Below are 26,931 nucleotides of genomic sequence, written 5' to 3' on the forward strand. Positions count from 1 at the left end.
ATATAAATAAACACTCCCTTCCCCCACTACAAAGCTCAGAAAAAGCCGAAGGCAATTTCATCCCAGATATTCTGGGGGCTCATACATAAAACACATGTTTTTTAAAAGTATCAAACTCTGGAGCCAATTTCTAGTTGTTTGCTAACTGGCCTGTTCCCAACAGTCAGCCCTTAACGTTAAACGTAAAGAAACAAGCCTTGACCTTGAACTTTACAGGTTTCAAGTCAAATCTGTTACAACAATCACCAAACACCCATCAAAATTCTACAGTTACACTGGAACTTTGGTTGGATCAAGTGTTGCTTGAAATAGGGGAATCATTTACAAAGGGTCTGGGATGGGTCTGTCCTACAGAAAATTTAGACTGTTTTGATATTTAAAGTATCATATTCTCTCCTGTAGTGTCTAGAACTTAATTTTATTTGAAAAAAAAGTATAGAAAAAAGCGAAATGAAGTCAAGGTTATTTTTCATTGCTTTCGTCATTCAACAAATAAGAAAAAATTTAAATTGATGATGACATTAAGTGCTCCTTTTTTTGTTTTGTTTTGTTTTGTTTTTGGAAGTTTACACAATGTCAACCAAATTCTTTATTGACTTTTAATCAGTGCTAGATGAACTTGGTCTACCTGCTTAACAGGAAGAAATGTAACAAAAATTTTCAGGTTTTCTCCTTCGGTTCTAGAAAATTGGACTCCTTATACTATTTGTTTTTCTAGGACACCAGGAAAAATCAGGAAGTTTATTTTTAAGGTCATTTTCCATTTTAACCTCTTTTTTTTTTTCAGTCCTCATTAACTTCTAAAAATTTATTCTGAACATTCTCAAAAATATTCATCCCATCTCTTCATGAATCATATTCCTATAGTAAAATTCTAAAAGTCAGTTTTAATTTCTTTTCTGCAGATGAAATATATGTATTTTTATATAAATATTTTTGCTTAAAATTAAGATATTTGGCACAGAGTCCTCAGCTTACAGTTTCCAAATTGTGGCTGTGCCACTTTCCACTGGCCAACGTGGAAGAGTTTGGGAAGGAAATGGTGCTCTTGATGAACTTGTACCTCGTGTCCTTATCTCTCCCTCCGCCTCACGCCCAGCAATCTAGCAGTATTCCAAGACTGTAGAACATGCGAGAAAGGGTGGAAGATTCATTTCTCCATGTCGATGGGGAGGAAGGAAGGGGGTAGGAGAAGTGTTGCTGAGGATTTCTGAGTACTGAGTCTTCGTTTAATTTATTCATGTTTTTCCACCAACAATACCATGGTCCCTTGTGTCCTCTGCTGCATCTCCAACGTGCACCCAGGGGACAAAATGTGTGGCCGGGTTTGTATCTAAACCCAGACATTTAGAATCTTGTTCTAGTCAAGTTTTAAAAGGGAGTTTTTCAGGAAAGAAAAAAAAAAACAAAAACAAAAAACCAAGACGGCAATAAAATCTACAGTTTAAGAGACAGAAATTCAAATATTAATCTTTAATGATTATATTCCACTTCTTGTCTTTCTGCTGTACTTTTAAAAAGTACTCAGATGAGGAGAATCCATTTTTATATGAAGAATTTGAGTCACTACTTTATTGAGGGGCCGGAGGTAACAGATTACACACTAGTGCAAAAAAAAAAAAAACAAAACAAAACAAAAAACTACATTCTCCAAAGTGCTTCCTGAATAAATTTCAAGACCTGAATTCTCACCAATTTGCTAAATATTGGAATACTGTTTGAATAAACTGCTTGGAGGCTCAAAGTTCTAGAACATTCTACAGAAAATTCTGAAGCGGGTAGTCCTAGAGGGGCATGAAAGGGAATCTCCTGTATCCTCTTCCCAGTATTGCACAATATAAAACCTGCCCACAAGGTGTAAGCAGGTGCTGCTTTATCTCCCCCACATTCAACATGAGGCCTGCACGCTGGAACTTCATCAAAAGCTGCCACCAAGTCTGTCATACGTCGCGTCACCCACACAGCCTGTTTGCGCCAAACACAAATGAGAGATGGAACCTATGTCACCCCCAAACATACAGAATGAGGAACACAGTAAGTCCTGCTGACTCATTGTTTCACGGGAATCCGCGCTCTGGGAGCCAGGCCACCTCATCTGCCTAGATGTTCTGGTTGTCTCCCTGGTCTGAGTTCATGGAGCATGGTCTGCTCCATGCTGTGCTCTTCCTGTACCAACTGGTCATCAGCTCAGGATGGCAAAACACCTTGACTCTGAACAAATGGCCCACCATCCTCCGGGCGCCGCCTTTTACACCCCAGAAAGATGTTGAGTATGTTTAGCGCCCTTCATTTAAAAACTGATTACAGATATACATGTTTTCATAAATAAAACTTGAGGCATACATGTATATATTAAAATTTTCACCAACAAGGGTGTGTTAAAAATTTCAAGTTCTGTCATTCAAGTTCAATAAAGGCACACTTTTTTTTTTCCTTTAGGCTTGCAAGGAATACAACTGCTAGCAAGAAGTCATAAAAGGCATTTTACGGGACTTTCTTCTTTGATTTTCCTCTTCTTGGGATGAGCGTTCATCCTGTAAGTCAATGGCATGACTCTGCTACCCAAAGAAGTATTGAGATGCATAGAGGGCATTAAATGGATTCCACTTCTGTGTCATGTTTCAGAGTGACAACCCCCAGCTGTGCTGGGCCAGTCACTCCAGGTCTGCTTTGGCCATTTCCATCAAGGCTTCTCACTTCCAAATCGGGCTTTCCGGCTGCCGGGTTCCGATGCCCTCCGGACCAGCCTGGGTGGTGGCTTGGGGCAGACGCCTTCGGTCACACTGTCTTCCCGCACTGAGCCAAACTGGCCTTTGGAGAGAAGGGGCTGCCGTAGCATGCCTGGGGTCTGGGTGCCCCCCTCTTTGCTGGGGAGTGCTGGGGGGTTACAAGGCTGGCCCTGTCCGGAATCGACGTCTACCTCGTTCTTCCATTCCATTTTATAGGGCTGTGGGGCTTTCTTTGAGAACTGTTCTGGCAAGAAGCCCCTTGCTCGGGGCTGCAAATTGAGGACGGTAGTCCCAACATCTGTGTCCGAGTCACTGCTATTGCCACCTACCACAGAGCAAAAGAAGGACAACATGGGCAAGCATTTCAGAGGGAAGGAATTTTAAGTGACTCAGCAATGCATCAGTGGGTCCAGCATTTGCGGTGCCCTCAGGCACCTCAGGCACGGTTTGGGCAGGGGAGGTCCGAGGGCTCGCTACCTCTAGCCCACAGACCTGGGCATGATACATAACCTCTGTGGGCGTTAATGTTGACTGTCCACACTAACGCCGAAGAGCTTACTGTGCGCCAGGCAACTGTCCTAAGCACTTGGAAATGCATTAACCCATTTAATCCTCACAAGCGCCCATTCGGCAGGTGAAGTAACCGAGCTTCAAGAGATATTATTAATCAGTGCATGTGGGTGTCACAGTGCGACTATCTGGCAACAGCAGCTGTGTTCCCACCTGCCCCATCAGAACGATCCCAGAAAGGCTCAGCTACGTGTCTGGCACACAGAAAGCAGATTGGCAATTGGCTGCTATTATGAAAATTCTTGTCTTGATCTGGAATCTCAGAGACAGCCTTCTTTATCTCCTGTGCAGTTTCATAAAAGGGCCGAAACACCCATGTGCCGTTTACAAACAGTGGGAAGACACACGATCAGAATGAGCTGGTGTCAAAATTCAGGTCCTAGAGAACTGTGGGTAGAAGAGCTGACGGGGAGCTTGCCCAGGAGCTGAGATTCTTGGGACCCTAAGACCCGGTCTTAGTGGACGAGGCCCACGGCTCTACATATTCAGTGCTGCCTGGCCTCTCTTCTCAGGTCTCATCTCACTGATCATCACCACCAGCCAGCATTAGAATTTCCTCTTCTTGGTTAATTAAGTAAATAAGCAAAAATAAAGGGCGTGGTAGTGTTATATCCCACATTCTAATAACATGGTATCTTAAAATATTTCTCCTGGGGTTCACAGAAAATGGCTGGGAGTCCACCCAAAGATTATCATTAAATAAAGAGATATTAGACTCGTGATTATAGGCAGAAGTAAAATTTATGGTTGACCTTATGAAAATATATGCAGGTTGTAAAAATTTAAACACTCCTTCGCACATTCACAACTCTCTATTTATCTGTTCACTACCACAGGTGACAACAGTGGCTCGTGCTGTATCAAATGGAATCATTATGGAAAATCATTGGCTAAATTATTTATAACGTACACAGAACTCCATCCAAAAAGCTTACAATGCTAATAATAAGTCACCATATTATTATTTGAAGTTTGCAAACCATTAAACAGATTGTCCTTAATGAAGAAGAAGAATGGGAAATTTTCTCTATTTTGTGAACATTAGTAACATGACTCTGCTCCAACTGAGTTCATTACCTGTGTTAGAAATATTCTTTTTCTTTTGTAGCTTTTCTGGAAGCTTTGTATTTTTTGGTAAGGATAAATATCGAGAGGCTGAAGTGGATGCCTGTGAGAAACACAGAAAATGTTTAGATTACGCAGATGTCATTTATTGTATATTAGAAGTTTAAATTCTTAGGGCAAACCCTGGTGTTAAAAATTAAAATTGTACTTTTCTACTCCAAAATTACTTGTGAGGGGCTGGGGGCATAGGGAATAAAGCTCCCAGCAATAATTATTTTACTTAAAATAACCAAATCTCTTCTAAAATGTAATAGAAATCAGTATTAAGGAAAATGAAAATAAAATAGGACCATTAACAATAAGATGTGCAAACTACTGAGTCTTTTTAAAGAAAAGCTAAGGAAACACCTATGTATAAGAATATACAAAAGATACGTAGAAACAAGGCACCTGGGTGGCTCAGTCAGTTAAGTGTCTGACTCCTGATTTCAGCTCAGGTCATGATCCCAGGGTTGTGGGACCCAGCCCCGTGTCAGGCTCCACGCTGGGAGCCTGCTTGGGATTCTCTCATTCATATTCATTCTCTCTCTCTCTCTCTCTCTCTCTCTCTCACCCCCCTTCCCCGCTTGCACTTTCTCACTCTCAAAGTAAATAAATAAACTTTAAAAATATGTAGAACCTATATGTATGGGAAGAAAACATATGAAAAATGTAGCTTACTTGAGTTTTAATTACTTTAGTAAGTCTTGAAAATGATAGAACAAAAAGTTATTAGTATAGCTAATTTGCTGACAATTCAAATGCCACAATCCTACTTTCCTTAACTTTTCATCGATGCTGCCACATTTTACACATTAAAAAAAGATAATTATCTTGTTCACACATTACCATTTTGGTCTCTGATGACCCAATACAGAATATTATTAAAAAATGAAATGCAATCCTAAAATTAATGCAACCTTGTGTGTCAGAGTGATAAGATACAACGTCTGCTACGTTAAATCAATCAATCATAATGTCATTTAAAGATGGCTGTCCTTATCTGTTGACAATGCCCTCCACCAAGGGCAAAGGTGAACACTCACGTCCCCCCAGCGGCCGTGACCTTGCAGTTCCAGCACGTGCCACTTGCCCATCTTTGGGCTGCAACCTCTCCCTGGAGATATCAGATAGGACTTTGCAAATGAAGCTTGGTCCAGCCATGCTGTTTAAATCTGCAACTTAACTGACCCTTTCTGTGCTCCCAATCTCCTTCCTCAGCATTGTTTTTTTGTTTTTTTTTTTCCCCATAGCACTCACTGCCCTCTAACATAACAGATAATTTATTCCATTGCTGGCTGCCTTCTCACTAGAATAGGAATTCTACAAGCGAAGGTATCTTGCTTGGTCAGTTTCGTTCACCAACATATTTCAAGTGCCTAGAACAGTGCCCGGAACATAATAGGTGTTCCAGAAATATCTAGAAAGACTTTACCATTAACTCCATCTCAGAAGTCCTGTGACTCAACCCTCAGCAGCCATTCTGTCAGTAGAGCCTCCAGACTGGCGGCTGGCTCTGCTCTGGGAAGCCTCCCTCCTCCCAGACAAATGGTAACAAATGCCAGTTACCCTGTGCTCCTGGTTCAAGCTGCTGTCTTTCCGGATGCTTTCTCGCAAACTGTGCCTTCGTCGGATCAGAATTTCCTTGGCTTGTCGCTCACTTGTGTCAGCCGTCAGATTGTGTCTGTTGTAGGACAAAGTCTGAAATGAAAAAAGAGACATTTTACAAACAACAAACAAACAAAGCCTGATTGCTGCCCCAGAAATTCCAAAACTTTGCTGGGTTTCTTTGGCTTTGCACCTCAGCGAGGCACTTAACTAATGTGCAGAGCAGAAAAATAAATGAATAAAAAGCATAAAGGTTGTTAACACTCATAAAAAAGTTAACACTCGTTCAAATTTTGAAAGCACTTGTTTTCTAATAAAAGTGTGTGAATATCTTTCATTCAAAAGCGTGATCTTCATAAATCAGAAAAATGATGGAACTCATCAAATGCCTCTGTCTACCTTGAAGTGCTTTATACGTTTTTAGCCCTCATTAGTAGCTGGGGAAAATGATACAATTCATCTTAATAAATTCTCTATTGAACAGGAATTACTGGTATGAAAACAAACCACTTTGAGCCACTTGGTGGTGCCGTGTCCTTGTGATTAAACTTAAGAACACTTTTACAACTGGGTGGTCAAACTGAAAAGGCTGGGGGCTATCACCAGCAATAACCATGTGCCAGTATTTGAAGCAGTAAAATTTCTAAACCAGGGCTGGACATGGCACACATTGTTAGTTTTCTAAGTTTCCTAAAATAAACTGTAATTAGCGATGGAGTTCATTTTCTGGTGTCTTAATATATTCTTCTTGGGAATATCCAAGAAGATTGGGAATATCCAATATTCCCCACTTGGGAATATCCCTGTGTCCCGAACTATTAAATATTAAATCTTGAAGAAATATGCAAAACTGATAGAAAACAAGGCTCAAGTCCTGCCTTGAGAAAATTACTGGCTGGCTGGACAATCAAAGGCTAACAAAGTAATACAAAATTGTGAAATTAAGTGCTAAAACTATGTGGTACGTTATCAGCTCCTAGTGCTACCCCACTTGAAGACAGGGCTGGGAATAATACGGAGGCTGTTGAGGAATCCTTAAACATCGGAGGATGTGGATCTGCTGACAGGAACCAGTGGGACATTCCAAGTGGAGACAGGGAAAAGAGGAACAGAGTCCAAGGAAGGAAGACAGAACCTGGGGGCTTGGGGAGGGCAAGGAGGTGTAAGGTCAGACACTGTAGAACTTGGAATTAGAGATCCCAAATTCTGAGAGGATAGTTTAGCCTGTAAGCCACAGCTGTGGTTTTGTTTCAATTCAAACAGGGGAAGGCTGCTTAAAAGGTGCTTTAGGGGAAAAGGAGGAGCCATAGTAATGCAGGATGGAATGGGGACTGCTTTGGGGAAGACCAGCTGAAAAAGTGCAGAAATGACCCCAACACGGGTGAGGAAGGCTCCTGACAAGCGATGTGATCTGTGTGCCACCTCGCCTCACTGTACCTTAATTTATTCATCTACAGAATGGAAACAACAGTCACCCCACTTGGAGAAATGAGTTAATACCTGCTGAAATGGGGCACGGCAAATTGTATGCACTCTCGAAATGTTAGCTATATTATTAGCCAACTGTTAGAATGAGGTGTTAACAATGGGACGGCTGTGAAAGAAGTGATTCCGGAGATACATTAAAGGAAGACACTATAGCACTTTATGAATAACAAGGAAGATTAAATGAATTTGGATAAGTTTTCTTAAAGCTGTAAGTTTTCTACAAGCTATAAAGCTATTTCACCAAAAAAATTAATGCCTGGGTGGCCCAGTCGGTTAAGCGTCTGACTCTTGATTTGGGTTCAAGTCATGATCTCATGGTTGTGAGATCAAGCCCTGTGTCAGGTTCTGCGCTGAGCGTGGAGCCTGCTTAAGATTCTCTCTCTTCTTCTCCCTCTGCCCCTTCCCCACATGTGCTGTCAATCTCTCTCTTAAAAAAAAAAATCAGAAGAGAGCCATCAATTTCTTTTTTCACAATTAGTTAAAACATATTCTTTTATCTCCAAGTCCAGAGTAACAGAACTCCCAGGGGACTCCAAGATTTTTCCACTGGTGTCTGCGAAGGAATGGCACCCTAACAAGATAGGACCCAGAGAAGAGAAGTTGTCTGGTGTGGGACTTGCAAAAGGCTGGCATAATCGTAGGGCAATATCCGCTACAACTGGGTAGCATGAAATCAGAAGGCATATTCTCAGCCAAAGGCAAGGAAATGCTTGGCTAAATAAATTATTCTCACTCGCTGTCGGATTTGATAGAGATTTCTGGATAATATTTCTCGGATTTCATCCATTTCACCAGGTGTGAGCTTCCTTATTTTCTCTTCACGACAATCACTGTGAAAGTTTAGAAGAAGAATACATTTTACTATTTACTGGACAAATGTTGGAATCATCAATTTTTTTTGAGATAGAGTATCATCTAAGTAGAATCTTAGCTTAAAGAATAACACTTAGGGATTATTCAGTATTTTAAGATAACTCAAAATTCTAAAACTGTTCAGCATCAAAATTATTCAAAACAAGTTCAATCATGCACAAGTTTTCACAGTCTGTTCATGAAATTATTTTTTCCATACAATTATTATTTTAAGGAAGAAAAACTATAGTAGCTTATAATGGTCTCACTTTAGTATTTCTAATACTCCATAAATAAGGTAATACATGATTGAGTTTTTTCCAACAGAAACTTAATTAGCTACATTTTACTATTAGGGCTTAGTCCTTTAAACACATCATTATAAATATTTGCAAAGACGCCACTTATAATATGGATGCATATACAGTCAATCATAATTATTCAAGGATTTCATATTTGTAAAGTAAACTACTTGCTAAAATTTACTTGTAAACACAGTATCAGTACTCCTGGCACTTTTTCACAGACATGTGCAAAGTGGGGGGAAAATATGAGTGCCCCAACACACAGGTTCCTGGATAAGGCTGAACAGGGCAACACTCTGCCTTCTTGATTCAGGTCTTGTACTGTAAACAAATGTCCTTTTTGTGGTCTATTTAATGACACATTTTTCACATTTTTGTGCTTTCTTTTGGTGACTTCACTGTTTAAAATGGCCCCCAAGCATGGATCTGAAGTGCTGTCCAATTTTCCTAAACAAAAGAAAGCTGTGACGTGCCTTCTAGAGAAAAGTCATGTTTGGTAAGCTTTGTTCAGGCATGAGTACAATGCTGCTGGCCGTGAGAGGAATGTTAATGAAATAGTAATATACATGAAATAAGGTGTCTTTAAATAGAAACGTACATAAAAAGAGGTTATATATCATCAGTTGATGAAAATGTTGTGACCAGAAGCTCACAAGAACCTAAGCCCGTATTTCCCCTAGGAGCAACTGTTCAGTATGGGCAAATCAGCGTTTATGGTAATTTTACAAGACATGACTACTGCCAACAATGAGAACCAACTGTTTTTATACAGTTTTATTCTACTGCCTTCAAAAAGACTTTGAGAGGGCCTACAAAAATATACAATAAAATAAAATACATAGCTAAGAAGATAAATTAAGAGAATAAAGCTGAGAAAGTTAATATACATAAATCCAGGTCTTATAGAAGATGGGCTAAGGACACACCAATTGAAGGCATAGTTCCTTTATTTTTTTTTTTAATGCAAACTTGCTGTTACTGAAAATCAGCCATAATATTAATTACCTATGCCCATTGGTACTGGAGAAAAGCAAAGGAACAGATACAGAGATTTAAGGCTTCAGCAGGACAGACTTCTCTAGATATAAATGATTCAATTTTGCCTCAACCTCAATTGTTCTTGAGTTTTTAAGAAGCATCTTCTTAGACTAAAGCATTGTTGTTTAGACAGCTGTCCAGGTATCTAATCAGGAGTTTGATCAGCAAAGTTAATTCACAGGACTTGAGAAGGACAAATATAGTCAAGAGGTAACAATCTTTTGGGTGTCTGATTTTTTTGTACAATGTTCCCACCAAGTTTTATCCAACATATGTTTGTATAACTCTAGTGGTAAGTGCCCAACTACCTCCCTTGTTTATACCCAAAGTGTATCTACTGGAATGTAATACAAAAACAAAAAGTACAGGAATCTTACATGCACAGCTCAATGAACTACCACAAAGCAAGTGTACTTGCACAACCGCTACTCAAGTCAAAAAACAGAACGTGACCTAGAACCCCAGAAACCACTTCATATTACACGCCCCCAACAATCACTACTTCCTTCCCTCTTTGACAAAAACAACCACAATCCTAACTTTGGAATTCACAGAATACTTTTGCCTGAATTTGAACTGTATATAAATGGAGTCTTTTAAATACAATAGGCAGTTTTTTATTTTTATTTTTTTTATTTTATTTATTTTTTATAATAGGTAGTCTTTTAAATTTAGCCTCTTTTGCTTAGCGTTATATGTTGGAGATTCAACTGTGTTATTGCATGTAGCTATTGTTGGTTCATTTTATTCATTGTGCAATATCCCATTACATGAATATATCACAATCTACCCATTTTACTATTGATGTGTATTTGGCTTATTTCCAACTTTTGGATATGACAAACAATGCTTCTATGAAAATGGGTCTATTCCAAACTCTTACTTTGTTCTGCTGGTCTATTTGTTCTTTTATCCTTACCCAGGAATCACATTGTCTCAATCACAGGAGTTTTACAGTCTTGCTACCTGATAGTATAAATCCTCCAAATTTGTTCTTTCATGTTAAAGACAATTTTGTCTTGGTTAATTTGGGCCCTTTATGTTTCCACAGAAATGTTAGGACCAGACTGTCTAATTACACACTGGGATTTTGAATGAAATTGCTTTGAGTCCACAGATCAATTTGAGAAGAGCTGATAGTCTTATAATATTGAGTCTTTCTTTTTACTAATATAGTCTTTATCTGGTTTGGACTTTCTGCAGAGAGGTCTCACACATATTCTCTAAATTTCATTTTGATGTTTGACATTGACGTATATGAATGTTTCATGATACCATTCTAAATTAAGCATTTTTTTAAAGTGTCATCTTCTATTTGTTGATACTTATAAAGCCACCACTGATTTTTTTTTTACCATGTATTAAGAAACCTAGATAAATTACCTTATTATGTCTAATTACTTTTCTGTAGGTTCTTTTGGATTTTCTCTGAAAACAATCCAGCTGTTTGGGAATAGTGACAGTTCTACTTCTTTTCCTATCCTTAACTTTTAAATTTTTTCTTGCCTACCATTGGTACAATATTCATAGAAATAGTAATAATAGGCATCCTTGTTCTTGATCTCAGGATAAATCTTTCAACATTTCAACATTAAAAATCGTATTTGCCATAGATTTTTCGTGAACAAACTTTATTAGCTTGAGAAAGGATTTCTTCTATTGTTAGTCTACTTAGATATTTAAAAAAAATAAAGGATATTGAATTTCATCATATAATTTCTGGGCTGCTATTACAGATAGATAATAACCCTTGATTTTTCTCCTTTATTCAGTAAAAGTGGTAAATAATGGATTGATTTTGACTCTTAAATCATACTTATATTCCTAGAATAAACCAAAATTATTGTGATGTGTATCTTTTTTATAGATCTCCGGATTTGGTTTGCCAATATTATGTTTAGAATTTTTACAGGTTTATTATAATTTTCCTTTCTTATAAGTGTCTTTGTCAGGTTTAGTATCAAAATTATGCTAGTCCCATACGGCAATTTGGGAAGCTTTCCATTTTTCCTTACTTACTGAAGAAGTCTGTGGAAGATTGGTTTTATTTTCTCCTTAAATATTTTGTAGAATTACAAATAAAGCCGAATGGTCTTGGGGTTTCCTTTGTAGAAACAATTTCAAGTACAGATTTATTTCCTTAGTATTTACAGTACTATTCAAATTCTCTGTTCTTTTATGGGTTTAATTTGTCATTCCTTTTTTCTAATTTCCTAGTATGATTTATTGATTTTCAGCCTAACTTTGTTGTTTTTTTGTTTTTGTTTTTTTTTTTGTTTGTTTGTTTTTGCCTATTAACTGTATTTCTAACATTTTCATTAAAGGTTAAAAAAATTTTCCTCTAAAAATGCTTTATACAAGTTTTCATACATCCTGTTTTTCAAAGTATTTTCTGATTTATAGCATAATTTCTTACTAGATCCAATTTTTATTTAACTTCTAACTACAGGGATATTCTACTTTTTATGCTGTTTTATATTTTATTTTGGTTCTGATTCCCGCCTGGTAAGGGAACATACCCTATATGAAACTTTTTAAGACTTGATTATTTATTGTGTTATTGAAATCTTCTATATCCCTGTTGAAAGTCTGTCTGCTTATTCTATCATTTTCTAGGAGAAGAGCAATACAGTTATCCACTATGATTATGAATTTGTGTATTTCTACTTGTAGTTCTGTTATGCAGAATGTAATGTTTACATTTTATAGCAATAATATAATTATACAAACTTTCTTTTGTTTAGGTGCTTTAACAAGATACCTTTTTATCAACCTTTCACTTGCAATCGGTCTGTACTTTTAGCTAGAAGTGCTATCTCTTATAAGCAACACTTAGTGAGTTGTATATTTTTATCCATTTTGATCATCCATCCTTTCAAATGGAATGTTTGTATTTAATGTAATTACCTTTGGGTTCAAGACCATCATTTTAGTATTCGCGTTCTATTTGTTCTACCTCGTCTATAGTTGTTTTTTCTACTTTGCTGCCTTTTTAAATTTTATTTTATTTTGCTCTTTTATTTCTGTAGTTAGGTTGGCTTTTATGTTCTTTTACTGTTTTTTTTTTTTTTTTTGGTGGTCACCTGGGATTACAACATTAATCACTGACTTATTAAAATCCAAAATAATTTTTACTATTTTCTGGACAACACAAGGTTATCAAAACACAATTAACACCATTTACCTCCCTCCCAATTTATAAACTGTATTTGTTGTTCATTTTAATTCTGCTTACATTCAAAACCACACAGACATTATTACTTTATGCAACTGATATTCATTTAGCTATTACAAGTACTCATTTCCACTGTTTTAATTCCTTCCTTAATCTCCAACCCTTCTCTCTACGGAGACTCTTACCCTTCTGTCTTACCCTTCTGAAATTTTTTTTCTTCTGCCTGAAATTTTTTATCATTCAATTTAGTATGATGATTTTTAATTGTCTGAAAATGTTTTCATTCTCCTTTTTGTGAAGAATATTTTAGCAGGATATGGAACTCTATAGATTATCAGTTGCTTGCTTTCAGAATTTTGTTGAAAAATCAGTTGTCAGCATTTCTTTTTTACTTGAAGAAAACAGGTCTCTTTTTCCCGCTGATCATATTGAAAATTCTCTCTGTGTCTTTGACTTTTAGCAGTTTTGTTAGCATGTACCTGCATTTGGTATTTTTCTTATCTAATCTGCTTGGGGTTTGTCTTTTATCTGTCTGGGAAATGCTCAGTAATTAACTGTTAGAATACTATTCCTACTAATTTCTCTCTCATTTTCTCCTGGAACTTTAACATAATCCCATATATTACTTCCTTTATTTGCAACATTTTCCATGCTCCCCTCCCACCCCCGCCCCACCGCACCAGCTCTCTGCTTCATTCTGGTTATTCCTTCTGTCTTACGTTATAATCAGTCGATTCTCTCGATACCTGTATCTACTCTGCCTTTACACTATCAAATGAGATCCTAAATTTAGTTATTTTAGTTTTAGCTCAAATATTCCACTTAGATCTTTTCTATTTATATCATCCCCCACAACAATGTCAAAAGCATCAATGCCATTTTCTTTCCTTACACATACTATTATTTTTATTTTAAAGTCCCTGCCTGATAACTTAATTATGTGAATCCCCTTTATGTCTGTTACTACTCCCTGTTTTTGTTTTATCTTCTTCTCAGTGTTTTCAGTATCTCACTTCCTTGTCTACTCTTATGCTTTGGATTGGTTGATAGACACGATATAGGAAAAATCATGGAAGTAGTTTAAGACTCTTTATAATCTTATTTTCCTCTGGAGAAGATTTAAGTTTATTTCTCTCAAGCAGCTGGGATAGGAGTAATTACCAATTTCAGATGATTTAAACAATCATGGATTGAGAGAATTCTAGGCTAGACTTCTTTCCCTTGAGGGTTAAAGGGTAGAATTTGGAAGTAATAGCCTATAAGCTGGGTACAAGAACCCCTCCTTCTTAGTAGGTACTGAATTCCAATTGTATTCTGTTTTAGCCTTTTAGACTCTCAGATAACTTCTCTGTGACCCAGGGGAAAAAATGGCACCAAATGCCCGTTCCATCTTCTTGGACTTCCCTTTTCTGTTGACTCTTGGCCAAGAAATTCTTCTTTGCACTGGTGCTTTCCAGCTTTTCAGCAGGTTTTAAAAATACATTTTGTGCTTTTTTTTTTTTTTTCTAGTTGTTTGCATAGGATGGTTTGGACTACAACACTGAGTCCATTACTGTCAGAAATACAGTTCCTTATTACCTCCCTTTCTGCTTTTCATTTTCTCTAAAGAAAATGTTTCAGGAGCTGTGGAATGGTCAATATGCTACTCATTTACACAGCCACGCAGCTGACCATTAATTCTGTTACCTACTTCCATAACCTTAAGCCTTTGCCTTTCTTCTGCTTACTACCAGCTTCCAAATGAACTATACACAGAGAGTAAAACTAAGATTTCTTAGTGATCGCAAAGATAATGGCTCTCCTTTGTGAAGCTGAATAATTGAATTATCCTTTGCCACAACTGTGAAAGGAATGGTGAGTAAGAAAGATCATTAATTTGTAAAGCTAGAGGGAAACAAAGATCAAGTGTAGCCCCATTTTCTACTTGAAGAAACTCAATCTCAAGGAAATAGATGGACCAGCTTAAGGTCACATAGTGAGTTACTGCAGCGGAGGACTATAAATCAGTCACTGCGCTCAGTCAACTACTGTTCCTAGTGCAATATAATGCCTTTACCTCCAAGCCATTCTTGATCACTATTTCTTTTTATTTTGGATTGGGTAAACTCCCATAATTTTAATAGGGGATGTACAGTCTTAGTAAAAACCCTAGTTAATATGGTTGGGTGTAATTTGGAGTTTCCTTGTCTTATTTCAACTCTCCCATTGATAGCATTCTAACTACGTGACATGTTCTTTAAATGCACTTCAAGCTCATCGGTGAAAGAAGAAATCAGCAGAACCTGTAATTTCTGTTATTTTTGTGGCAGGGAAGGACTGATGTTTACACGATAAAATGACTTCATTTGTTAACTGAGCAGTAATTTACTGCTCTGCTATGGACTTGCTATAAAATTTTGGGTAACTCACTTTACCATTCTGAGTCTTCATTTCCTCATTTTAAAATTAGGGAGATAGACTAGGTCAGTGGCTCTCAATTCTGGCTGCATATTGGAAATATCCAAAGAACTTATAAATATACCTACACCTGGGCCTTAACGCCACAGATCCTGGTTTTATTGGTGTGGGTGAGGCCCAGACATTTGTATCATTTAAATGCTCCTAAGATATTTTTAATACGCAGCCTAGGTTGAGAACCATCATACCGTATGATCACTAATGTTCCTTGCAAGCCTTAAACTACGATGCATGAATAATCTATGAGGAAATAGCTATAGCCACATGCGTATTTATAATAGCACACCTTAAGATATTCCATTTCAAAATGCTCGCTAAAGAGGCACCTTTAAAAAGCACTGAATTACATTAAGAAGATAGAATAAAGGCATACCCATCCTAAACATGACAAAGTATTTGCTGACCAGTCAATTCTAAAATAACCTGACATGATGTGACATACGGCACACATTTCTAGGCTGCACATTTTAACCAGGATCTCACTCTTCTGTGAGGTGTCCAGGAAGAGGTCAAATTTGTTATTATTACCGGTTTCAAAAAACTATAAAGACATACACAGGAATACTAACTTTTATTTGCAAAACAGCACTTACTTCAGAGATGCAAAAGAAGGAACAGTACTTATCATCCCCGTCTCTGCCATCTCAATGGCATGTTTTATTTCAAGCTTTTTATATAAAGACACAATGCTTGACTTGGGTTGGTTTTCCCGAATCAAAAGCTTCCGCAGGTATTTGTCATCGAACTTCTTAAACCTGGAAATAAAGGAAATCAGAGCTTCAAGTAATTAATACTAAACTGACAAAAAAAAAAAAAAAAAACAACAACAAAACAACAAGCCTGCTTTTACCAATAAAATCATTTCTACTATACTTGGGGAAAAACTCAGTAGCAATGTTTAGCTCATCTGATCATTATACATATATATATATATATATATATATATATATATATATATATTATGTGTAGACCTCAATGTATGTGCATATATAATATATGTATACATAAATGACACTGCTGTATCCAGCCATGATATACATGTATCTAATATTTACTAATAACAGAGTAAACTATGTATTTTTTTTTAACAATTGCTATTTCACTGCTTCTGCTTTCAACAATATTACTCAAAGGTGTTTTTAATGCTTTCTATCTCCAATTCCTCTCCATGTATTTTCTCTTGCACATTCACAAATTACGCTTTTGTCCCCAGCACTCCATTGAAGCTACTTGTACTGAGGTCATCGGTGACCCTACAATATAAATCCAATGGCCAATTATTAGCACTCACCTTTCCTGACCTGTCCTGCTTAATAGGTCATTTTCCAGGACGTCACATTCCCCTGGGCGCCCTCCTACCTCTTTCCCAGTCTCTTTTGTTGGGTATTTTTCTTCTTTCTGGCCTCTTGATGTAGGAGTGCTCAGGGTTCCATCTTGGTCCTCTCTACCTCCACTTGCTCTCTAGCCATCTTGCCCAGTCTCGTGATTTTAATAGCATCTCCGTGCCAGCGACTCCCATATTTGTATCCTGCTGTAGCCTCACCCCCAAATCCCAGAAATGAATATTCAGCTGCCTATTCAACATCTGCACTTGGATATCTAGTTCTCCAACTTGACTTTCCCAGACCGAATGCATCTTCTCCTATAGTTCTCGCCATTTCAGTTAATGACCACTCCACCCAGTCAATTTTGATTCTTCTCCTTCTCTGACATTCCACGTTATGGACTGAATTGTGGGCCCCTGAAAGTTCACAGGTGGAAGTCCTCACCCCCAGTACCTCAGAATGTGACTGTCTTTGGAGATAGGGTCTTTACAGTGGTGATTAAGTTAAAATGAGGTCATTAGGTCAGGTCTCAATCCAATATGACTGGTGTCTCTATAGTAAGAGGAAATTTGGACACAGACACACACACAGAGGGAAGACCATGTTGAGAGGCAGAAGGCGGCCATCTACAAGCCAAAGAGAGGGGCTTGTAACAGATGCTTTACTTATAGCCCTCACAAAGAACCAAATCTACTGATAACTTTGATCTTGGACTTCTAGCCCCCAGAACTGTGAGAAATTAGATTTCTACTGTTTAAACCACCCAATGTGTGGTACTCTAACAACTCTAGCAAACTAATACTCCATGTCCACTCTACCAGAAATTTCTGTTAGTGCCACCATCAGAACACACACACAATCCCACCATGCCTCGGCAGTTCTATCCTCCTATCTCTTGGATCCACCCTGATGCAAGACATCATCACCTCTCAGTGGATTCTTTTTTTTTTTAATTTTTTTTTTTAGCGTTTATTTATTTTTGAGACAGAGAGAGACAAAGCATGAACGGGGGAGGGTCAGAGAGAGGGAGACACAGAATCTGAAACAGGCTCCAGGCTCTGAGCTGTCAGCACAGAGCCCGACGCGGGGCTCAAACTCACAGACCGCGAGATCATGACCTGGGCCGAAGTCGGCCGCTTAACCGACTGAGCCACCCAGGCGCCCCTCTCAGTGGATTCTTGAAACAGGCACCCAGTTGGTCTCCCTGCTTCCACCACCACATTCCTCCAGACTACCCTCAACACAGAAGCCAGAGCAAACCTGGTAAAACGTTAGGTCAAACCACACAACAATGCCGCATCTCTCTTGAGTAAATGTACAGCGACCTGGGGGCCCTACACAGTTTGGAGCTGTACCTCTTAGCACTGTGCTTCTCACATCCAGCCTCACTGGTGTCCTTTCTGCCCTGGAAACTGGCAGTTCTACTGCCACCTCTGGGGCTTTGTAGCCACTATTCCTTCCACCAGGAGCACCCCTGCCCCACAGTTGCAGACCCCCCTTTAAGTCTTTACTTAAGAGCCATTTTTCCAAAAGGCTTTCCCATCCATCCCATTAGAAATGCATGCTGTCTCCCTCCCACCCTCCTAACTTCCCATTCTACCTCCCAGATAGATTTCTCTCCATACCATTTATCATTTTCTAACATGCTATATAATTTATTTATCTTGCTTTCTGTCCCCTAGCACTAGAATGGTATATATGGGCAGAGACTTTTTGTTTTTGTTTTTTTTTTCCACTTTTTCCTGTATCACCAGTGCCTAGGACAGTGCCTGGTACACTATAAGCATGGATGGTAGAAGAGATCTTTTGCCTCGATTCCTCCCTGTATCTACACCCTCTGCCATATTACTTGGCAATGTCCTTCCGCCACGGCCTAGGTGACCTGTGCTGTCCTGTTTCCTGCCACTGGCCCCAATAATGTTACTTGCTCTGGTCAGTGGGCTACAGCAGACATGATGATTGGGGCAGAGGCTTAAAACAGACTTGTTGGCTTGCGCTTGCGTATTGAAGCTTATCTCTTTTGTTTTCACAATTACCATGAGAAGGACATGCGTGGAGTGACTCGTGAGTCCCAGGACAAAGGTGAATGGCACACGAAGCAGAGCTCTGTTACTCCAGTCACACACAAGAAGGCCAGCCAGGATGAGCTGACAACTAGCCAACCCCCTGAAGCATTAGCAAGACCTGTCCGCATCAGCCCGGCGCAGCCCCAGATCCTGGACTCTCAGACGCGTGACTCATATGCTTTCATAATGTGACTGTTGTTTGGACAGCTGTATATCAGGGCAGTTTATTATGTAACATTATTATGCCAACAGGTAAGCAAAACAGCATGCAATAAATATTTGTTGAGAAAGAAAGAAATGCATTCCAGTGATCACCATAAGCCCAAAGAGGTTTACAGGTACACCTGTGCTATGAAAGGAAACAATGTGAACCCACATTCTTGGTACTAGTCCTTTGTTCTGTACTGGAGGGCTATGAATAATTAAAGAGAGCCATCCTTTCCACTGGGGCCACAACACTAAACACACAGCTAACTTTTTTCTCCGTTTATTCTCAACTTCATGTTAGGCCCATTAGGCCAGGACTCCCGGCATCAGCAACACATCTTTTCACTGTATTTTTTTTTAACGTTTATTTATTTATTTTGAGAGAGAGAGAGAGAGAGAGAGCAAGTAGGGGGAGAGAGAGAGAGAGAGAGACAGAGACAGAGAAATCCCAAACAGGCTCTGTGTCGTTAGCGCAGAGCCCAGGGCAGGGCTCGATCTCACAAACTGTGAGACGAGGACCAAAGCCAAAATCAAGAGTCGGACTCTTAACCAACTGAGCCACCCAGGTGCCCCACAGCACCACCTCTTTTTAAACTTCTGTTATTTTTATTATTGCTTTAGCTTTTCAGTAGAGATCAACAGAAGAATTAACATCAAGGGCAATGACATCTGATCTATTTAGCATAGGAAATATGTATTTTCTTTTCTTTATTTCCACACCTTTCATTTCTCTGCCAAGCCACGCCTAGGTGCTTTCTTCCTTTCGCCGTCATTAGGCAACTTTTACCAAGTCTGAGAAACTTCCCTACTCAAAAGATTGCGCCTTACCCTTCCTCAAAGCATCAAATGCCTCAAGAATTCTCTGGCAAGACCACTAGAAATTTACAGCATAAGGATTCCAGACGAAATGGAAAGATACCCAACATACCTGAAACAATCCACTTCTTTATATGTGATCTTTAACATCAACAATCATGTACATACCAGAGATAGGATCTGCGGAAAGCTAATTTTAAAAATGGCCTGCGTCAGCACCAAATTCCTCCACACCCACACCCACTTCCCTGCTCTACCTGTGACATACAATGTACTTGACAGTCCAGAGAAGTATTTGAAATCTACCTGGAGAATATGAGGCATGGAAATATACAGGACTGAAATGAAGTATGCACACTGCAGAGAAAAACGTGAGACACGCCGCAATACCACCTTCCAGACAGGAAATCAGAGTTGGCTCTGCCCTCTTTAGTATTTATGGTCCAATTACCCTGGCAGCATGTAGAAATCAGTCTGGAGCAGACTCCCGTACCCCAGAGACAGAGTATCTCTGCCTGCAAGACAGGATGTAGCCAGACTTTTCTCTGCTGTTCCAGATCAAACCCACAGAATCACAGGGTCCACCAATCCCTCCTACCACTGTCCCAGCGGCTGCGGACCTAATGCCTACATCTATCTACTCATGTCTACTTCCCCCTGTTTGGGAGGCAGAGGAGTGGTATAAATCTTTAATTTCATCGCCCCTTTGGAAAGGAACCAACCGTTGTGGGCTACCACACTCTCCTGTCCCTCCAGGGAAGGATGGGGTGCCTAGAGAAGGGAGAAAAGTGGTCGGTTGGAAAGGGAGGATATAGGTGGAAAACGGGCCGGGCTGAGAAAACAAGAGAGAGAGAAAGGCAGAAAAGTCTCTACTGCTGGCTTGGCAAAGACAAGGATCCATCTTTGTTAGGAAGGTCCCAGGGATGTAAAGCAGGGTAGCGTAGAAAGTCACAACAGAGATGGGTAGGTTCTCTCATCTACCTCCTGTCTGCAAAAAAATGTAAAATCCTGCCCAAGATAAATGGCCATTTTTCTCCATATTTTTATGATGGAGATTTCAGTTTGCTTTATTACTTTGTGCTCCCATGTGGCTAACTGGGCACTCTCTCCAGACAGATGAAATATTTTTTCTGTACTTAATAAAATAACACTAAAGGTTGCTAAAAGGTCCACCAAGGTCCACTAAAAGGTCCAAGGAACTTTTCTACATTAATAGAAAAGTGTAGCCAGGTTTGTAAAGGTTGCTCTTGAACTTAGAGTCTCTGTAACTCATTTGATCACCTAATGATATCACACACACACATACATACGTACACACACATACATACGTACACACACACCGGTTTGCTGTGTGTCTGTGTTGTTACCTCTATTTTATTGCAAAATTTTAAAGTCCTGAGTTCATGGTTTATATTTCTCGTGTAATCCAATACCATGTCGGAACATGTAAACAAACAGTAAGCACGCAAAAACCCCCTTATGTGAAACTGCATAAATTGGTACGTTGGTCAACTTCACGTAAGTTAGCTGGGAGAGGGAGGGGCTCTAGCAAGTCAGGCACGCAAAGGCAAGCAGCAGAGGAATCTACCAAAATATAGTTTAAATCTGTCTGTCTGTCTGTCTGTCTCTTTCAAAAGGCTCTCCTCAACAGTGATGGGCTGATAAGTGTTAACAAATTGTTTTGTGACAAACCAGAAAAAGGCTCTGGTTCAGAGTGTTTGTTAGCTCCATGGCAAACTCCTGCCATGGCTGACTCAACCTACCCGTGTGGATGGCAGTGAAGGCGCACGATCAGCTCCTGGTGGTCGGGTGGGCTGGCTCCTCCACTCTGTGGTCCCCAGCCCTGCTGTCACACTAATCCTTACTGCTTGATCCCATAAGTCCGGTTTTCAGTTAATATGAAAGCATGTACCTAATTCTGTACCTAATTCTGCCTGGCTAGTGTACCTTGTCCATTTCAACTCTAAGATCCTTGAGGAGAAGCACTGAATCTTCTTTATCCACCGCAGAGACTTTAAAGGTTAAAACAAAACAAAACAAGGACAAAGAAACAAACAAAAACGGACAGAGACAGACACATTTATATAAGCACACACAATATTTCATGTAAGTGTAGATTGAAAAGCCTTTGTTATTTGTATTTTAAATCTATTTGTAAAACGCGTGTTATTCTATTTATATCCTCAGGTGCTCTGAAGCTCTGCACTGGACAAGGCCCCTCAACAAGCGTGGGAGAACAGACAGTAACAGAACCCTCAGTTTTTAACCAAATGGACTACATTCCTCAGCCTCCTGTGCAGTGAGAACAGCCCACGTGATGGAGCCCTAGCCCTATAGGGCCAGGCCATGTGTGTAACTGGAAGAATTCTGTGAAAGCTTCAGACAGCTCCATTTCAGAGGAAGCTGGTACATATTCCTTGTCTCTTCATTATCTTTCTTCCTACGTGCAGCCTGGAATGTGTGCATGATGACTAATGCTGCAGCAGCCACTCTGGTCTAAGAGGCAACCCTGGAAACGGAAGTTGGTGGATTCACCTAGACAGAAGGGTCCTGAGAACCACAAGCGGTCCGTGGAGCGGAGCTCACCTATTAATGCCTACGTGGTCTACAGAGCTCTGGCTTTTTACAGAAGAGAAAAGTAAGCTTCTATCTTGTTCTAGGTGTCTGTGGTTGTTGAACTTTGTCTTAAAGGACAGAGGCTGGCACAGCGCAGGAAAGGTGTGCAACTCAGAAAAGTAACACAGCTCAGTAAGCCCTGCTTCCAGAGCGAGCCAGAGCCACTTCAGAATATAATGGCGCAAGACCTTCTTACTTGTCTCTCCAAAAGTTGTGACCCCAATGTCCACAAACATCTTCAATTCCGGTCTTCACATGATCAAAAAACTAAAACGGAAAAAGCAGGCTCTTGATTAATTGTTACCTGAAATCACTAATTTCCACTCTACTGCCACCACTTCTAAACTCTGAAGACGCAGATCATTTTTTGTTTCATTTGCTGTTGTTGTTGTTGGGTTGTTTGCTCATTTTGTTTTGTTTTTACTGCAAGCCACAAAACAATAATGCACCTCCAAACAAATTGATGTGTATTATATCAATATTAGGCAATTCTCAGGTTAGTTTTCTCATCGTAACACTTTGCTCATAATTTTGGAAAATAATGACATACAGTGATAGTTTTCCAGCAGAAACATTTTCAGGTTGAATGAAGTAACAAGAGGGATTTCTTGGGCCCCTATTCCCAAGAGGTCTAGTGGGTCAATTTGGAGAAGCCACTATGGGGTTGTGCTCATTCTATTCCCCCTACTCATGCCTTCCTTGGCCCCCCTTCCCTCTTATCCTTTGCCATTTCCCTCTCCTTCAGGAAATGAACACCTTAATATCAAGTGGTCGACCGAATCCAACAATTTTTTCTCTTATCATTTCAACCATTACATTACATTAACACTTACCCGGCAATGGATTTCTTCACTGACCGCTTGCTGTTTCTTATTGGACTTCTTCACATCTAGAAATTCCACCAGCGGTCGGATAGTAATTCCCTACGTAGGAAAAAAAAAAAAAGTGTATCTTCTTATAAAATTAAGTTTAAAATTCAAGAATAACTTTTATTCTTCTAAGCTTTGATAACTAACAAAAGATACCCTCCTCTACTAGAAACACAACAATGGACAAAGTACAAGACATTGCAAACAGACTCTAAGTAAGTTATTCTAAGAAACAGAGAAAGAAAGAAATTCTAAGAAATAGTAAAGTATTACCCAAGTCAGAGGAATCACCTACTTGCAGTACCCATAGAAAACTTTTCAGTAATTCTTATATTCATTACTTTATTAAAACCACTTTATTGAACTTCTGCACAAATGTTAGGGTCTTGGGCATTTGGGACAAAGTTAAGGCACTCAGCTCTAGGACTTTGTAATTTTACAGAGAGAAGGATACACCAAAAACAGTTATAAAGTAGGCAAAAGGAAGAATGAGAGATACCCAGGAAGCCCATCCAGGAAGGCTTCCTGGAGTGGGAATACTGGATAACAGTCTTAAAAGACATTGGAAGCGTATCGTAGCAGGACCAAACACGAGCAAAGAATCAGCAGTGAGAAAGGGTACAGAGAGGTTTGGGCACGTTTGCGAACTTGAAAAATGGACAGAACCATAAGGTATTTAGTAATCTAAGAAAAGAAAAAAATATCCTTAATATAAAAAAAAAAAATCTGCCAGAAATCTGTAGTGAACATCTGACTTAATCATTAAACATTAAAAGCCTTTCCATTAGAACTAGAAATAACACAAGGATACTCCTTATCTGCTATTTGACACAGTTCTGCATGTCCCAGCCAATTTAATAAGAGACAAACAGGTAGAAGTAGAGATAATAAAAATGAAATAACAAGATTTTTGTTGCTCGTGAGCGATCTAGTTTTTGTCCTAAAATATCTAAGACGATCTTTTTTCATTAAAAAATACCAAGAAAGTTTAATAAAGTCACTAGACACAAAATGAACATACACAAATCTATCCCATATCCTAATTTAAAAAAAGAAACAGAACACTTACATGAAAGAACACATATATATAATACTAGTGTGTGTCAGTATATAATAACATATAAAATATATGCTAGTATACTATATAGATACTAAATATATATTATATACTCCACATACGCATATTATGAAATATATGCTCCCATCATGAAATGCACAAAACCTTTATAAAAATAACCATAAAAATTAATAAAGGATATTTAAAAGATTTGAGTTTTAAAAAGACATAGTTCCTAGATGGGATTACATTACAGTATGATCCTGACAATTTTATCTCAGTACATGCAATAAAATTCCGGTAACATACTCCAAAGTATTTTTACTAACAGAACTTAAGAGGCTGGCTCTAAATTAGTCTGGAAGAGTACAGATAGCCAGGAAAACTTAGAAAAAGAAGAATGAGGAGGAAGTTACAGATATCAAAACAATCAGTTAATAGACTTAAAATTATGAGATACTAGCACTAAAACAGGCCAGGTAAGGAGGTGGTGAAAATGTGGGGTCAAGGAAGATCCCCAAGTCTGCTGCATGGTAGGCAGATGGGTGGCCCTTCTTGGCATGGGCAACACATGAATGGGGGGATGGTAACTGGGTTTTTTGGGGGGTGGATACACATATTAAAATATGTTCCCTGCCATGTATTTGATTTTGTCTTGCCTTTCCACATGTCTTTGAGAATGTTTTTGACAATATAAACTGTGACATACACACACACACACACACACACACACACACACACTTCTTAAACTTTTTTTTAATGTTTATTTATTTTTGAGAGAGAGACACAGAGCATGAGCAGGGGAGGGTCAGAGAGAGAGGGAAACACAGAATCCGAAGCAGACTCCAGGCTCTAAGCTGTCAGCACAGAGCTTGACATGGGGCTTGAACCTGTGAACCGTGAGATCATGACCTGAGCCAAAGTCAGCCCCTTAACCGACTGAGCCACCCAGGTGCTCTCCACCTTTCTTAAAAATTTTTTTAATGTTTATTTTTGCGAGAGAGAGATACACAGAGTGTGAGTGGGGGAGGGTCAGAGAGAGAGGGAGAAACACACACACTTTTTAAAGGAGGTTATCCACTGTGTTCTATCAATCCAGCTTCAGGTATTTTTAAGTTTAACTTTCTGGAGTGTGAACTCATTTTGACCAAATTTGGTATATAAGACACACATTATGTTCTATTTGCATTTCAGTCTGTCACTCTGAAATAATATAAGAGGTGATACACAGTTTCCCAATCAACAAGTATTCTGTAATTTTTAACTTCTATAAATGAAAATAGGTGTAAACACGTGGTTTACAGAGATGGGTGATTCCATTGAATTTGAGATTCCATGAAAACACTGATTTAATAATCACTCCAGGAAAAAAATCAACAAAATCAGTGTCATGTAGAAACTATCTAATGTGTTCTAAGGACACTCGCGGTTGTTTTCATGCTTTTTTTCTATCAGTATCCATTTAGTAAAAAAATAAACAAGGGCCCAGGCATTGTAATATAGGAGACATAAAAATAAAGACAGGACATGGGCCCCGATCCACATGTGGACTCCTTCCACCGGACATATAATCTAGAAGTTAATGTACTGCTACAAATAAAAGAAAACTGATCAACTACAGGAAGCAAGTGCGGTCTGGTGCTTAGGGCAAATCCAGTTTCCAAAAACACCACCTATTTTATAGTTTATAATTAATAAAATCTATCGGTTATATGCAATGGATCACTGGTACAATATTTTGACAACCTGTTCTTAAACAGCTCCTTTAAGAGTCTCCTATTTGCTCTTTGAAGTATTTGCAGTTGTCATGTCATGTCAACAGGAATTATTTGATAGGTTCCTCTCCTTCCCTTCTTCCTTCCTTCCTCAGTCCATCTATTTTGGAGGCAGAGTATGTGGCATCTGCATATGTCATATTAAGTTCCCCAAGCTGGATGCTCTCTTCTAGGAGCCCTGGGTCTTGGGTTGGGAGAAACAAAGGGGGAAAACAACAACAACAACAACTAACCCTTGAGAAGTCACCTCATTTTACCACACTGGAAAATTTCTAATTTAGGTCACTTGGGAAGCAACCTGATCAGCTTGTTACCATCCGTGTGGGTTAAAAACAAAATAAAGAAACCCCTTGGTTCTCCATCAAACCACTGAAAAGCGCATCTGCAAAGTACGAGTAAAATGTTCACCCATTCATCCGGCTTTGGCACAACGAACATAACACCGCAGGGCCAGACCCCATGGAAGGGAATATTTAATAGCAGGTGCAAACAGAAGGACAGCGAGGTGAGCCTTGTTTTCTACCTGGTGCCACCCCTGTTTCCACCCACCTTGCCTGCTTCTGTTCCCAGTAACAAGTCACGAAAAAGAACTGCTGTCTGATTAAGTAATGAGCATTCTTTTGGTTTAAGCTTTTGGAAGAAAATGAGTTGGTTGGTTTTAATTAAATTTTACCAAAAAAAAAAAAAAAAAAAAAAAAGGAGGTTGGTGGGGGGGGGAACTACCTTCTATTTCTTTGCTGATTTAGCAGACAATTTCCAGAACAACTTGAGGAAACTCTCTTATTAAAAAATGGCTGCATCATTGCTATGCGTAGCCCATATCCTATGTAAGGCCGTGCTCACATTACAAACTTGATCACAGAGATTGTAAACC

At 39.0% G+C, this 26,931-nt stretch overlaps 1 protein-coding gene across 1 annotated transcript in view; it reads right to left on the reverse strand.

Annotated features, from left to right (window-relative positions):
• Nucleotides 1–2,683: 2,683 nt before the first annotated feature.
• SLC9A2 (solute carrier family 9 member A2) overlaps nucleotides 2,684–26,931 on the reverse strand; it is a 98,401-nt gene continuing 74,153 nt past the window's right edge. Inside the window, exons 6-12 of the mRNA XM_047069579.1 lie at nucleotides 23,190–23,279; nucleotides 22,553–22,623; nucleotides 15,920–16,081; nucleotides 8,233–8,329; nucleotides 5,973–6,104; nucleotides 4,377–4,467; nucleotides 2,684–3,054 (exon numbers count right to left, since the gene is read on the reverse strand). Of these exons, the coding sequence (XP_046925535.1) occupies nucleotides 2,684–3,054; nucleotides 4,377–4,467; nucleotides 5,973–6,104; nucleotides 8,233–8,329; nucleotides 15,920–16,081; nucleotides 22,553–22,623; nucleotides 23,190–23,279 (1,014 nt within the window). The remainder of the gene's footprint in view (nucleotides 3,055–4,376; nucleotides 4,468–5,972; nucleotides 6,105–8,232; nucleotides 8,330–15,919; nucleotides 16,082–22,552; nucleotides 22,624–23,189; nucleotides 23,280–26,931) is intronic.

Source organism: Lynx rufus, unplaced genomic scaffold (assembly GCF_022079265.1).
Source record: "Lynx rufus isolate CCGP_SWC_20201006 ecotype Redwood Valley unplaced genomic scaffold, mLynRuf1.p SCAF_8, whole genome shotgun sequence".
Taxonomy (NCBI): domain Eukaryota; kingdom Metazoa; phylum Chordata; class Mammalia; order Carnivora; family Felidae; genus Lynx; species Lynx rufus.